The sequence below is a fragment of the Thalassophryne amazonica genome, chromosome 6, assembly GCF_902500255.1.
Source record: "Thalassophryne amazonica chromosome 6, fThaAma1.1, whole genome shotgun sequence".
Lineage (NCBI taxonomy): Eukaryota > Metazoa > Chordata > Actinopteri > Batrachoidiformes > Batrachoididae > Thalassophryne > Thalassophryne amazonica.
The window spans coordinates 124,925,485-124,938,153 of NC_047108.1; the positions used below are offsets into that span (position 1 = coordinate 124,925,485).

The 12,669-nt window shown below is 40.3% G+C and overlaps 1 protein-coding gene across 1 annotated transcript in view; it reads left to right on the plus strand.

Moving 5' to 3' along the window:
• The first annotated feature begins 2,538 nt into the window (after positions 1-2,538).
• Positions 2,539-12,669, plus strand: part of gdap1l1 (ganglioside induced differentiation associated protein 1-like 1) — a 45,898-nt gene continuing 35,767 nt past the window's right edge. Inside the window, exons 1-2 of the mRNA XM_034173357.1 lie at positions 2,539-2,695; positions 2,736-2,993. Coding sequence (XP_034029248.1) covers positions 2,814-2,993 — 180 coding nt within the window. The 5' untranslated portion in view covers positions 2,539-2,695; positions 2,736-2,813. The remainder of the gene's footprint in view (positions 2,696-2,735; positions 2,994-12,669) is intronic.

Sequence of the window (12,669 nt, forward strand, 5' to 3'; positions counted from 1 at the left end):
ATTGTTTTTGCAAATTTATTAAAAAATAATAACAAAAAGAAATCAGAAATCCTGGTTCAGGCACCAGTCGACATAATGATTATTTTTCAATACAAATCATCACTTTTAGAGTTAGTTTTCTTCTGACAGGTCAGGGGATTAATTCAGTGCACCTGGAAAGTATTCACAGCGCTTCATTTTTTCCACATTTTGTTACGTTACAGCCTTTTCCCAAAATGGATGAGCTTTTTGCAAATTGATTATAAAGAAATCACATGTACTTAAGTATTCACAGCTTTTGTCATGGAGCTCAAAAATTCAGCTCAGGTGCATCCTGTTTCCACTGATCATCCTTAAGTTGTTTCTGCAGCTTAATTGGAGTCCATCTGGGGTAAATTCAGTTGATTGGACATGATTTGGAAAAAACATACACCTGTCTACATATAAGTAGATTTTTGAAGGGGAAAAAAAATTTCATCCATTTTGGAATTAGGCTGTAACATAACAAATGTGAATACTTTAAAGATGCACTGTATCTACAGGATATACATTGTAAAGGTTTTGGCATATTTAATGTGAAAGCTAAATCTTTAAAGATGAATAATTCTTTAAATGTGCTGTGTTTATAGTGCAGAGGGTCTTCTGTCATTTAGGGTTGTACAATAATTTTATTACAGAGTGATCATCAGCAACTGTCTGTGTTGTCATATGATTCAACACAGATACTTTCTTATTTGAAAATATGCTCTGTAACATTATAATATATAAAAATATGACTGTTTTTTTTAATGGAGGAGAAATCTTTGAACACTTCAGACTTGATTTTCTGTTGATACACTGAGTAAAAAACAAACAAAGAGACAAACAAAAACACCAAACTTGCATTCTTAATAGGAACATTTAGTTTGACATTTACAGGAATGCTATATTAAAATTATACCAGCTTACTAACCCAGGATTTGACAAAACTATAATTTCTTCCTGTTATATCGATTTGCACAATTTCCAATTCATTTCCAATTCCACAGTTATTTAACCTTGAACAAAAACTGCTTAAAGGTGTTAAAAATGGATTGTTTGTAGGACAGAATGTAACGTTTTAACATGATTTAATGTTTTCCGTGGCTTTTTTTTCTCTCTCTTTCTTTTTAGAAATTGTGCTTTGCGTTGTTTTTGTAGACAAACTATTCGAAATGTTTTGCAACAAAGGCTCCTTTCCTCCCTCTGCTGGTCAATGACTGTAACTGCAGCGAAAGTCTTTCATTTCTGCAGACATGCAGAACAATTCTCCATTTGAAATCTGTGCAATATTTAAGAATAATAATTATATAAATGTTTGGCTTTAAATGCTGCCAAAATATTAAGAAACCTGATTGTAATGTACGTTCTTGGAAGAATTCGAAGTCATACTTAAGTCACATTGATGTTATTTCTTTGGCAAATCCCTAAAACAGAGAAGCCCACATGCTAGATTTATTTATGTATATTTACTTGGTCACTATCTGTCAACATAGTTTATTTGTTGTTCCTGAAAGTATTATTATTATTATTATTATTATTATTATTATTATTATTATTGTGTATCACATTTTATGTTAAATTTATTTATTTATCTCGGGAACATTTGAAATTGTTGCATTTATAGATATCATTTGGTGGATGCTAAACTATTAAAAGTATAAATTTATTTATACTGACACTGACTTCGAAAATTCATACGATCATACAAATTCATCGTATTTGTATTGCCCTCCTGATATTACTTTTTAAAATTCGCATTTGTGTTCCTTGACATTTGCTTTGGAATACCACATTTGTTGTGGTGGCATTAGTTTTTTTTTATGTTTCATTTATTTATTTATGATTTTAAAATACTGCATTAGGTTTGTTTATTGAGTATTCGTGTTTTTCTTCTTTCTGTTTTGTTTGTTCATGAATGCTACCATTTCAAATATTTTTTATTTGTCACAGTTACTTTTAAAGTACTACATGGCATTCGTTTTTTTAAATATACAGTTTATTTTTTTTTTTTTAAGGAATATTGGCATTTAAGTATTTATATCACAATGACGTTTCAAAATACTGAGACCTGCAGATTCATAATGGATCCGCTGTGGCGACCCCAAAAAAGGAGAATCCAAATAACTTACTCTTTATTATTTTCTTAAATAATACATTTGTTTTAATCAACGTTACCATTTTAATTAATTAATTTAAGTATTTTTGAGCTGGGTTGGGTTTTTGTTTTTGTTTTGTTTTGGGGTTTTTTGTACATTTATTCATGTGTATTGTATTTTTTAACAACTTATTTGTTAAATTTACTTAAATTTCTATTTGCCGCGGGGATTTGTTTCAAAATATTAAATACGACATATGTATTTAATTGCAGTAGTTTATGTGGTGAGGTGGAGGTGGCGGGGGTGCAGACAGGGTGCAGTCTGACCTTCCAATAAAGCGCAGGCTCTCTGCGCAGCGGGTTTTCGTGTACCGCGCATGTTTGTGCGTGCCTGATCACGTGACGCACAAACGGTTGACACGTCGTTTTAATTGTGATTGCAGCAGCATGTCGGACTAGACGGACAGCTGCGCGTGCGAGCTGGATTTCAGCACCGGAGCTGTCCGGAGCGCACGGACGCTGCCGCGGTGACGCGACGATGCTCAAACCGCGGTGCTGAAATCTCTCTCTCTCTGCCTATCTCTCTTTTTTTCTCTCTCTTCACTCTCCCTCTCTCTCCACACCCCCCCCCCCCCCCCTTCTCTCTCTATCTCTCTCCCTCTCTCTCTCCCCCCTTCTCCTCTCCCCGGTTGTGTCCAGACGCACGAAACGCTCTGTCATGGCGTCTTCCAACCATCTTACCCCCACCAACTGTAGCTGGTGGCCCATCTCAGCCATGGACGAGGACGACAAAATCACAGACGGGGAGGAGAGCGAGGAACCGACGGCAGAGCCCAAAGCTTTTAACAAAGACAGGCTGGTTTTGTACCACTGGACGCAGTCTTTCACCTCTCAAAAGGTAAAAAAAAAAAAAAAGATGCTGCACGTCTTCTTGCATGGCAGTCACATCGTGGAGCTCCGTGTGCACGCAGACTTCCACGGTTTGATCGTGTAGGTGGGCAGATCTCCCGTCTGAGAGCCGCTGCAGCGCGGGGATCGTTTGGTCCACATGCGCTCAATAACCTGCTGCCTAATCGCACAAATCACGATGCCCATCTCACCGCCGCCTTCTCCCGTTTCATTAACGCCTTCAGGTTGTTTGGTCGCTTTCCAGCAGATGAATGCACGCGTATACACAACCTAACCTAAATAATTGATCTTAATGACGTGCAAAACAAACCAAAGGCCACCTCCTCCAGCTTTGTGCAGCTGAATCATCATTTTTATGTATGTTCTCATCGTGTTAAGCAGACAGTAAACTCTGAAAAATAACGTGCATGAAAATACTGTGCGTTCATGCTTGTGAATTGCTCAGTGGCCTCCATCTGTGCCTCGTGTGTACACACAGTCATGCTTTGCCTCTGCGTACTGCAGGGTGTTACATACTCTTGCCTTGCTTGCAGCTCTGGTGGAAAACTGCCTGGAGTCCAAAAGGCTGCTCGATTGTGTTGGTGGCAGGTTGGAATGTCAGTTAGTGGAGCCCCAATAATATTGGCTGATATCAATATCGGTGTTATTTTTGTCGATATGAAAACTTTTATCTCACCAAATAAACAATGTAGAAAAACACTTTGGATGTTGGAAAAGGTGTCAATCCATAGTTTGTCAAGCAGAGGGTACTCTGACAGCATTGTTTCCAATGTTGTCAAGCATGGCTGCCCCCCCCCCCCCCCCCAACCCCTTGATCACATTCTCTGCAAGAGCCAGAGGAAAAGCGAGCAGCTGCCAATCATTTTCATTCAAACTCTGCATTTTACAGCGACAACAGATAAGTGGTCGCTATGCTGCCAGCTAGACAGGATGAAAGTAGAAGTCTGTGTTATGTAAATGATGAGGGATGCGAAATGGCAGCGTGACGTGCATTGGTTGTGCGTTTGTTATATTTATAGTTATTTCTAATAAAGTTCCTGTTTAAACTGTTAAACATCAATTACACTGCATCTTGACATCAATTAGATTTCTTTGTCAAAAGGGTTTGATAATGAAATGCTAGGAATCAATCCCGTTTTTAATGTGTACATCAGCAGATATTTCAGTATCATAGATTTTTTTCACTCCCTACTGTCTGTATCTCCCCCCCAAAACAACAACAACAAAAAAATTCCAGACTCTAGACTCTAGGTATGAGTCTGGAAGTTGTTGGGTTAGTGTTGTCACTCGGCGGAAGCTAAGCATGTGGCTTGCTGTTGTGATCATCACCTCCATCCATGGAGGAGCTGGAGTGAATCCAACACCAGTGAACACAAATCAGAGAAACTGCAGCAGCCAATTCATGTGCACATGTTAGAATGTAATTTCTTGAGGATGTGCCTTGGTGCTGTACGAGGTCTGTTAGAAAACTATCGGACCTTTTAATTTTTTTAAAAAACTATATGGATTTGAATAATGTGCGCTTGCATCAGCCAAGCTTGAACCTTGGTGCGCATGCGTGAGTTTTTTCACGCCTGTCGGTTGCGTCATTCGCCTGTGGGCAGGCTTTGAGTGAGCACTGGTCCACCCCCCTCGTCGGATATTCATTGTCAGGGAAATGGCTGAGCGATTGGAGCAGCGCTGAATCAAATTTTTCCAGAAACTGTGAGAGACAGCCAGGTGGAAACCATTCAGAAGATTCAGACGGCTTTCAGTGAGGATACTCTGGGCGTTACACAGATTAAGGAGCATTACAACCGGATTAAAGACGGCCCACAGCAGCGGAGGGCACGCCGCGCTCCGAGCGGCCATCGACAGGCTGAAACGACCAGATCATTTCCAAAGTGAAGGCTGTGTTGATCCGTGATGTCGTCTGACTACCAGAGAAATTGCAGAAGAGGTGGACATCAGCACTTTTGCGACACATTCCACTGTTACAGGAGATTTTGTAATGAAAGACGTGCGGAGGAATTCGCGCGTTGGGACGGAGCCACAATGGCGCACAACAAAAAGCACGTCCGTGTTGGAAGTCTCACAGGACAAGTTGGAACATGCCCAGCTGTTACACAATTTCTCTGACACTCACTCGACTGAAAAGCCACTGAAAGCCGTCTGAATCTTCCGAATGGTTTCCACCTGGCTGTCTCTCACAGTTTCTGGAAAAATTTGATTCAGTGCTGCTCCAATCGCTCAGCCATTTCCCTGACAATGAAAATCGGACGAGGGGGGTGGACCAGTGCTCACTGAAAGCCTGCCCACAGGCGAATGACGCAACCAACAGGCGTGAAAAAACTCACGCATGCGCACGAAGGTTCAAGCTTGGCTGATGCAATCGCACATGATTCAAATCCATATAGTTTTTGAAAAAAATAAAAAGGTTGGATACTTTTATAACAGACCTCGTATAATCCAAACGGCTGCTTGCAACAGGATTTTAGCAATATTATTTCTGACAGTTTTGAAACATATCATATTTTTGATGGGTGGGGTGGAGGTTATCAATCAGTGTCTGGCTACATGCAGTCACGTTGTCACATAAAGTGGTCATGAGACCAGAAGATGCTGATGTGGTTCAAGTCAGAATTCTGACCACATTCCATTTGTGGTTGGTGGATGTTTTTACTCCTGCAGATGTCTGAATGGCTTTCTACTTTGTGACATGCAAAAACAATAACATGAAATAAAAAAATAACACAATGCCAAAAAAATACCCTCAGCCATATGAGCATTGTCTTCTTCATAATTTGCAGTTGTTTAACTGGTATCCCATTGACATATATATATATATATATATATATATATATATATATATACGAGGTCTATTAGAAAAGTATCCGACCTTATTATTTTTTTCAAAAACCATATGGATTTGAATCACGTGTGATTACATCAGACATGCTTGAACCCTCGTGGGCATGCAAGAGTTTTTTCACGCCTGTCGGTTACGTCATTCGCCTGTGGGCAATCTTTGAGTGAGGAGTCGCCCACCCTCTCGTCGATTTTTTCATTGTTTAGGAATGGCTCAGAGACTGCTGCTTTGTTTGATCAAAATTTTTTCAAAACTGTAAGGCACAACTGAGTGGACACCATTCGATAAATTCAGCTGGTTTTCGGTAAAACTTTTAACGGCTGATGAGAGATTTTGGTCTGGTAGTGTCACCGTAAGGACGGCCCACGGCGCCTGACGGCGATCTGCGCTTCGAGGCGGCAGCGTCTCACCGTTTCAAGTTGAAAACTTCCACATTTCAGGCTCTGTTGACCCAGTAAGTCGTCAGAGAACAGAGAACTTTCAGAAGAAGTCGGCATGAGGAGTTTATTCGGACATTCCATTGTTAACGGACATTTTGTAATGAAAGAACGTGCGAGCAGAGTCGCATGTCGGGCTGGACCCGACCGCGGGGGGTTGCGACAGGAAAAACACCTCCGTTGGAAACCTTAACGGACAAGTTGGAACATGCCCAAGCTGTTAAACAATTTCTCAGTTACTCACTTGTTGAAAGCCATCAAAAGCCACCTGAATTTTACAAATGGTTTTCAACACGGAGGTGTTTTTCCTGTCGCGGCACACACAGATTTGCCGAGTCGTCACGGAAACGACTCGGCGAATTTGCGCACGTCTTTCATTACAAAATGTCCTTAAACAGTGGAATGTCCGCATAATGAGTCAACACCCCCGAGTCACACTAACTGTCAGAATGCTCGTGGCACGGGCCGGGGCGGTGGATTAGCAGCAATCTTCCATTCCATCTTATTAATTAATCAAAAACCCAGACAGAGCTTTAATTCATTTGAAAGCTTGTCTCTTAGTCTTGTCCATCCAAATTGGAAGTCCCAAAAACCAGTTTTATTTGTTATTATCTATCGTCCACCTGGTCGTTACTGTGAGTTTCTCTGTGAATTTTCAGACCTTTTGTCTGACTTAGTGCTTAGCTCAGATAAGATAATTATAGTGGGCGATTTTAACATCCACACAGATGCTGAGAATGACAGCCTCAACACTGCATTTAATCTATTATTAGACTCTATTGGCTTTGCTCAAAAAGTAAATGAGTCCACCCACCACTTTAATCATATCTTAGATCTTGTTCTGACTTATGGTATGGAAATAGAAGACTTAACAGTATTCCCTGAAAACTCCCTTCTGTCTGATCATTTTTTAATAACATTTACATTTACTCTGATGGACTACCCAGCAGTAGGGAATAAGTTTCATTACACTAGAAGTCTTTCAGAAAGCGCTGTAACTAGGTTTAAGGATATGATTCCTTCTTTATGTTCTCTAATGCCATATAACAACACAGTGCAGAGTAGCTACCTAAACTCTGTAAGGGAGATAGAGTATCTCGTCAATAGTTTTACATCCTCATTGAAGACAGCTTTGGATGCTGTAGCTCCTCTGAAAAAGAGAGCTTTAAATCAGAAGTGTCTGACTCCATGGTATAACTCTCAAACTCGTAGCTTAAAGCAGATAACCCGTAAGTTGGAGAGGAAATGGCGTCTCACTAATTTAGAAGATCTTCACTTAGCCTGGAAAAAGAGTCTGTTGCTCTATAAAAAAGCCCTCCGTAAAGCTAGGACATCTTTCTACTCATCACTAATTGAAGAAAATAAGAACAACCCCAGGTTTCTTTTCAGCACTGTAGCCAGGCTGACAAAGAGTCAGAGCTCTATTGAGCTGAGTATTCCATTAACTTTAACTAGTAATGAGTTCATGACTTTCTTTGCTAACAAAATTTTAACTATTAGAGAAAAAATTACTCATAACCATCCCAAAGACGTATCGTTATCTTTGGCTGCTTTCAGTGATGCCGGTATTTGGTTAGACTCTTTCTCTCCGATTGTTCTGTCTGAGTTATTTTCATTAGTTACTTCATCCAAACCATCAACATGTTTATTAGACCCCATTCCTACCAGGCTGCTCAAGGAAGCCCTACCATTATTTAATGCTTCGATCTTAAATATGATCAATCTATCTTTGTTAGTTAGCTATGTACCACAGGCTTTTAAGGTGGCAGTAATTAAACCATTACTTAAAAAGCCATCACTTGACCCAGCTATCTTAGCTAATTATAGGCCAATCTCCAACCTTCCTTTTCTCTCAAAAATTCTTGAAAGGGTAGTTGTAAAACAGCTAACTGATCATCTGCAGAGGAATGGTCTATTTGAAGAGTTTCAGTCAGGTTTTAGAATTCATCATAGTACAGAAACAGCATTAGTGAAGGTTACAAATGATCTTCTTATGGCCTCGGACAGTGGACTCATCTCTGTGCTTGTTCTGTTAGACCTCAGTGCTGCTTTTGATACTGTTGACCATAAAATTTTATTACAGAGATTAGAGCATGCCATAGGTATTAAAGGCACTGCGCTGCGGTGGTTTGAATCATATTTGTCTAATAGATTACAATTTGTTCATGTAAATGGGGAATCTTCTTCACAGACTAAAGTTAATTATGGAGTTCCACAAGGTTCTGTGCTAGGACCAATTTTATTCACTTTATATATGCTTCCCTTAGGCAGTATTATTAGACGGTATTGCTTAAATTTTCATTGTTACGCAGATGATACCCAGCTTTATCTATCCATGAAGCCAGACGACACACACCAATTAGCAAAACTGCAGGATTGTCTTACAGACATAAAGACATGGATGACCTCTAATTTCCTGCTTTTAAACTCAGATAAAACTGAAGTTATTGTACTTGGCCCCACAAATCTTAGAAACATGGTGTCTAACCAGATCCTTACTCTGGATGGCATTACCCTGACCTCTAGTAATACTGTGAGAAATCTTGGAGTCATTTTTGATCAGGATATGTCATTCAAAGCGCATATTAAACAAATATGTAGGACTGCTTTTTTGCATTTACGCAATATCTCTAAAATCAGAAAGGTCTTGTCTCAGAGTGATGCTGAAAAACTAATTCATGCATTTATTTCCTCTAGGCTGGACTATTGTAATTCATTATTATCAGGTTGTCCTAAAAGTTCCCTAAAAAGCCTTCAGTTAATTCAAAATGCTGCAGCTAGAGTGCTGACGGGGACTAGAAGGAGAGAGCATATCTCACCCATATTGGCCTCTCTTCATTGGCTTCCTGTTAATTCTAGAATAGAATTTAAAATTCTTCTTCTTACTTATAAGGTTTTGAATAATCAGGTCCCATCTTATCTTAGGGACCTCGTAGTACCATATCACCCCAATAGAGCGCTTCGCTCTCAGACTGCAGGCTTACTTGTAGTTCCTAGGGTTTGTAAGAGTAGAATGGGAGGCAGAGCCTTCAGCTTTCAGGCTCCTCTCCTGTGGAACCAGCTCCCAATTCAGATCAGGGAGACAGACACCCTCTCTACTTTTAAGATTAGGCTTAAAACTTTCCTTTTTGCTAAAGCTTATAGTTAGGGCTGGATCAGGTGACCCTGAACCATCCCTTAGTTATGCTGCTATAGACGTAGACTGCTGGGGGGTTCCCATGATGCACTGTTTCTTTCTCTTTTTGCTCTGTATGCACCACTCTGCATTTAATCATTAGTGATCGATCTCTGCTCCCCTCCACAGCATGTCTTTTTCCTGGTTCTCTCCCTCAGCCCCAACCAGTCCCAGCAGAAGACTGCCCCTCCCTGAGCCTGGTTCTGCTGGAGGTTTCTTCCTGTTAAAAGGGAGTTTTTCCTTCCCACTGTAGCCAAGTGCTTGCTCACAGGGGGTCGTTTTGACCGTTGGGGTTTTACATCATTATTGTATGGCCTTGCCTTACAATATAAAGCACCTTGGGGCAACTGTTTGTTGTGATTTGGCGCTATATAAAAAAAAAATTGATTGATTGATTGATTGATAAAGTCCTCATGCCGGCCTCTTCTGAATCTTCTCTGTTCTCTCACGACATCCTGGGTCAACAGAGTCTTAAAATAGGATGATTTCAGCTTGAAACAGGCCGACGACGGCGCCTAGAAGCGCTGCAGGACGTCCCGCTCCATGGGAAGTCCTTACAGCGACAGAAAACCCCATAATCTCTCATCAGCCGTTAAAGTTTTGACCGAAAACCAGCTGAATTTCTCGAATAGTGTCCACTCGGATATCCCTCACAGGTCCAGAAAAAAGTTTGATAAAGCAACGCGCGCCATCTCGAGCAGCGTGTGAAACAAAGGAATTCAGCCGAGAGGGCGGGACCACATCTCACTCAAGGCCTGCCCACAGGGAAATGACGTCACCGACACGCGTGAAAAAACTCACGCATGCGCACGAGGGTTCAAGCATGATTGGTGTAATCGCATGTCAATCAAATCCATATAGTTTTTTTTTTTATAAAACTGCCGGTTAGTTTTATAAGATACCTCGTATGTGTATATATATATATATATATACACACACACATTTATTGTTATTTACATTAATTATTAAGATCCTGTTGTCTTATGTACAATTTCTACATGTTCACTAAAGCCCCTCTATCAATCAATCAGTCATAAACAATATTTCAGTTTATGAGCTTTTGTGAAGCGCGGTAGTTAGCTTTGAGTTACTGGAAGTTAGCGTGCACGCTGATGTCTGAAATGTCTTGTAAATCACTCCAGACATGTTACCAGGTTACAAAAACAGTGTTTTCAGTTTTAGAAGTGTTTATTTCTCACTAGCCTTTACGTAATATATGACAAAGGCATTATACTTACACACAAACGAAACAGTTTGCAGCTAGCCTGTGACGTCACCACGCTACTGTCCGGGAAATGTCTTGTCAATCAAAGTCACAAAAAAACAAAAAAAACAGGGTTTTCAATTTTAGAAGTCTTTATTTCTCACTAGCTTTTACATAACATATGAGAAACATGTGGTATAAACACATAAATGACGTGTTTTTAGAGAGACCAGTCACTGACGTCACAGTGCCGCTCTACTCCAATTGGCTGTCACCTCCGCCACTCAAAAAAAGAAAAAAGGAACAGAATGAAACAGAATGTGACGTTTTAACCTCCTAAAATACCTCTTAGTATAGGTCAAGGTTCGCCATCATTAAACTTGTCCAAGGTCTATGTCCCAAGAATGTTCCCTGTCAATTTGAAGACTGTGGCAGTAACAGGACTGGATTTGTGCTGTGCACAGAGAAACGGATGAATGGACGGACGGACAGACAGACAGACACAAAGCCTTTGCAATACCTGATTGCCATATTTGATGGCGTCGGGTAAAAATGTGTATTATTTATTTTAATCTTGACACTTCTGATCCCAAAACAACATGGGTTGTTTAGCAAGTTCAACAAAAATAAGGCTCATACAATAGATGTGTGCACAATCACAAATCCATTTTTTTGTTAAAAAATGTTGCAGTGACCCTGACCTTTAGCCTTATGATTTCAAATAGCCTTGTGGTCAGAATACCTGACATACATAGCAAGTTTATTAACAATTAGCTATCTACAGGAGATGTTATCACAAGGTTTTTTGTTTTTTATTGTGGTGGGGGGTTTTTTTTGTTTGTTTGTTTGTTTGTTTGTTTTTTTGCAAAAACCAAGCTTCCAGTGACCCTGACCTTTGACCTTATAACTTCAATATAAACAGGTGCCTTGGAGTCAGCCTGCCTAATAGACTTTGCAGACTTCTTAAGAATCAGGTGCGTACAGCAGATGGTATGACAATCACAAGCCTTTAAAATATATTTGTAAAGCTCACAAGTGACCCTGACCTTTGACTCTTGATCCTAACAGTATGTACAGTATGTAGGTGTCTTGGCATTAGCCTACCTAACATATATAGAAAGTTTGCCAACAATCGCGTGTGAATAGCATTAAGTTATCACACTCACATGTTTTTGTGTTGTTACTTTTAAAAATACTTCAGAGTGACTGTAATTTGCATTGCAGCAAGATTTGAGTGCAACTCCAAAAAGGTGCTTTCCATGGTGCGAGTAATTTTTAGAAACATAAAAGATAATAAAGTTTAACAATAAATTATTCAGAGTATATATACAACTAAATAAACATAAGATAAAATAAAATAAAATGTGGACCAAGTAAAATGTAAACACGAGAATTATATACAACTGTGGAATCATATTGCACGGGAATATTGCACATGGTTTACAGATATTGCACAAGAAACTTGAAGGTGTAGATTAGAGTGATTTGTTTTTGTTCAGTGCACTGATCACTCTGGGGAGAAAGCTGTCCCTGAGTCTGTTTGTCCTAGTTTTGATTGACCTATATCGTCGGCCGGAGGGTAGTAGAGAGCTGCACTCCCAGGAACCTGATGGAGCTGACCCTTTCCACACAGTCCCCTTGGATGTAGAGCGGGGCTGGGTCAGCCCTGTTCTTCCTGAAGTCCAGGATTATTTCTTTTGTTTTTGTGGTGTTCAGCGGCAGGTTGTTAGCTGAACACCACGCTGTCAGTTGATTGACCTCGTCTCTAGTCGATCTCATCCCCCCCCTGAGATGAGCCCAGTTGTGGAGTCATCCGCAAACTTTATGATGGTGTTTGTGGGATGGGTCAGAGAGCAGTCGTGTGTGTAAAGGGTGAACAGGAGGGGGCTCAGTACACAGCCTTGAGGGGAACCGGTGCTGAGTGTGATGGTGGAGGAAAGGTGGGGGCCAAGTTTCATGGACTGTGGGCGGTTTGTGAGGAAGTCCTTGATCCACTGGCAG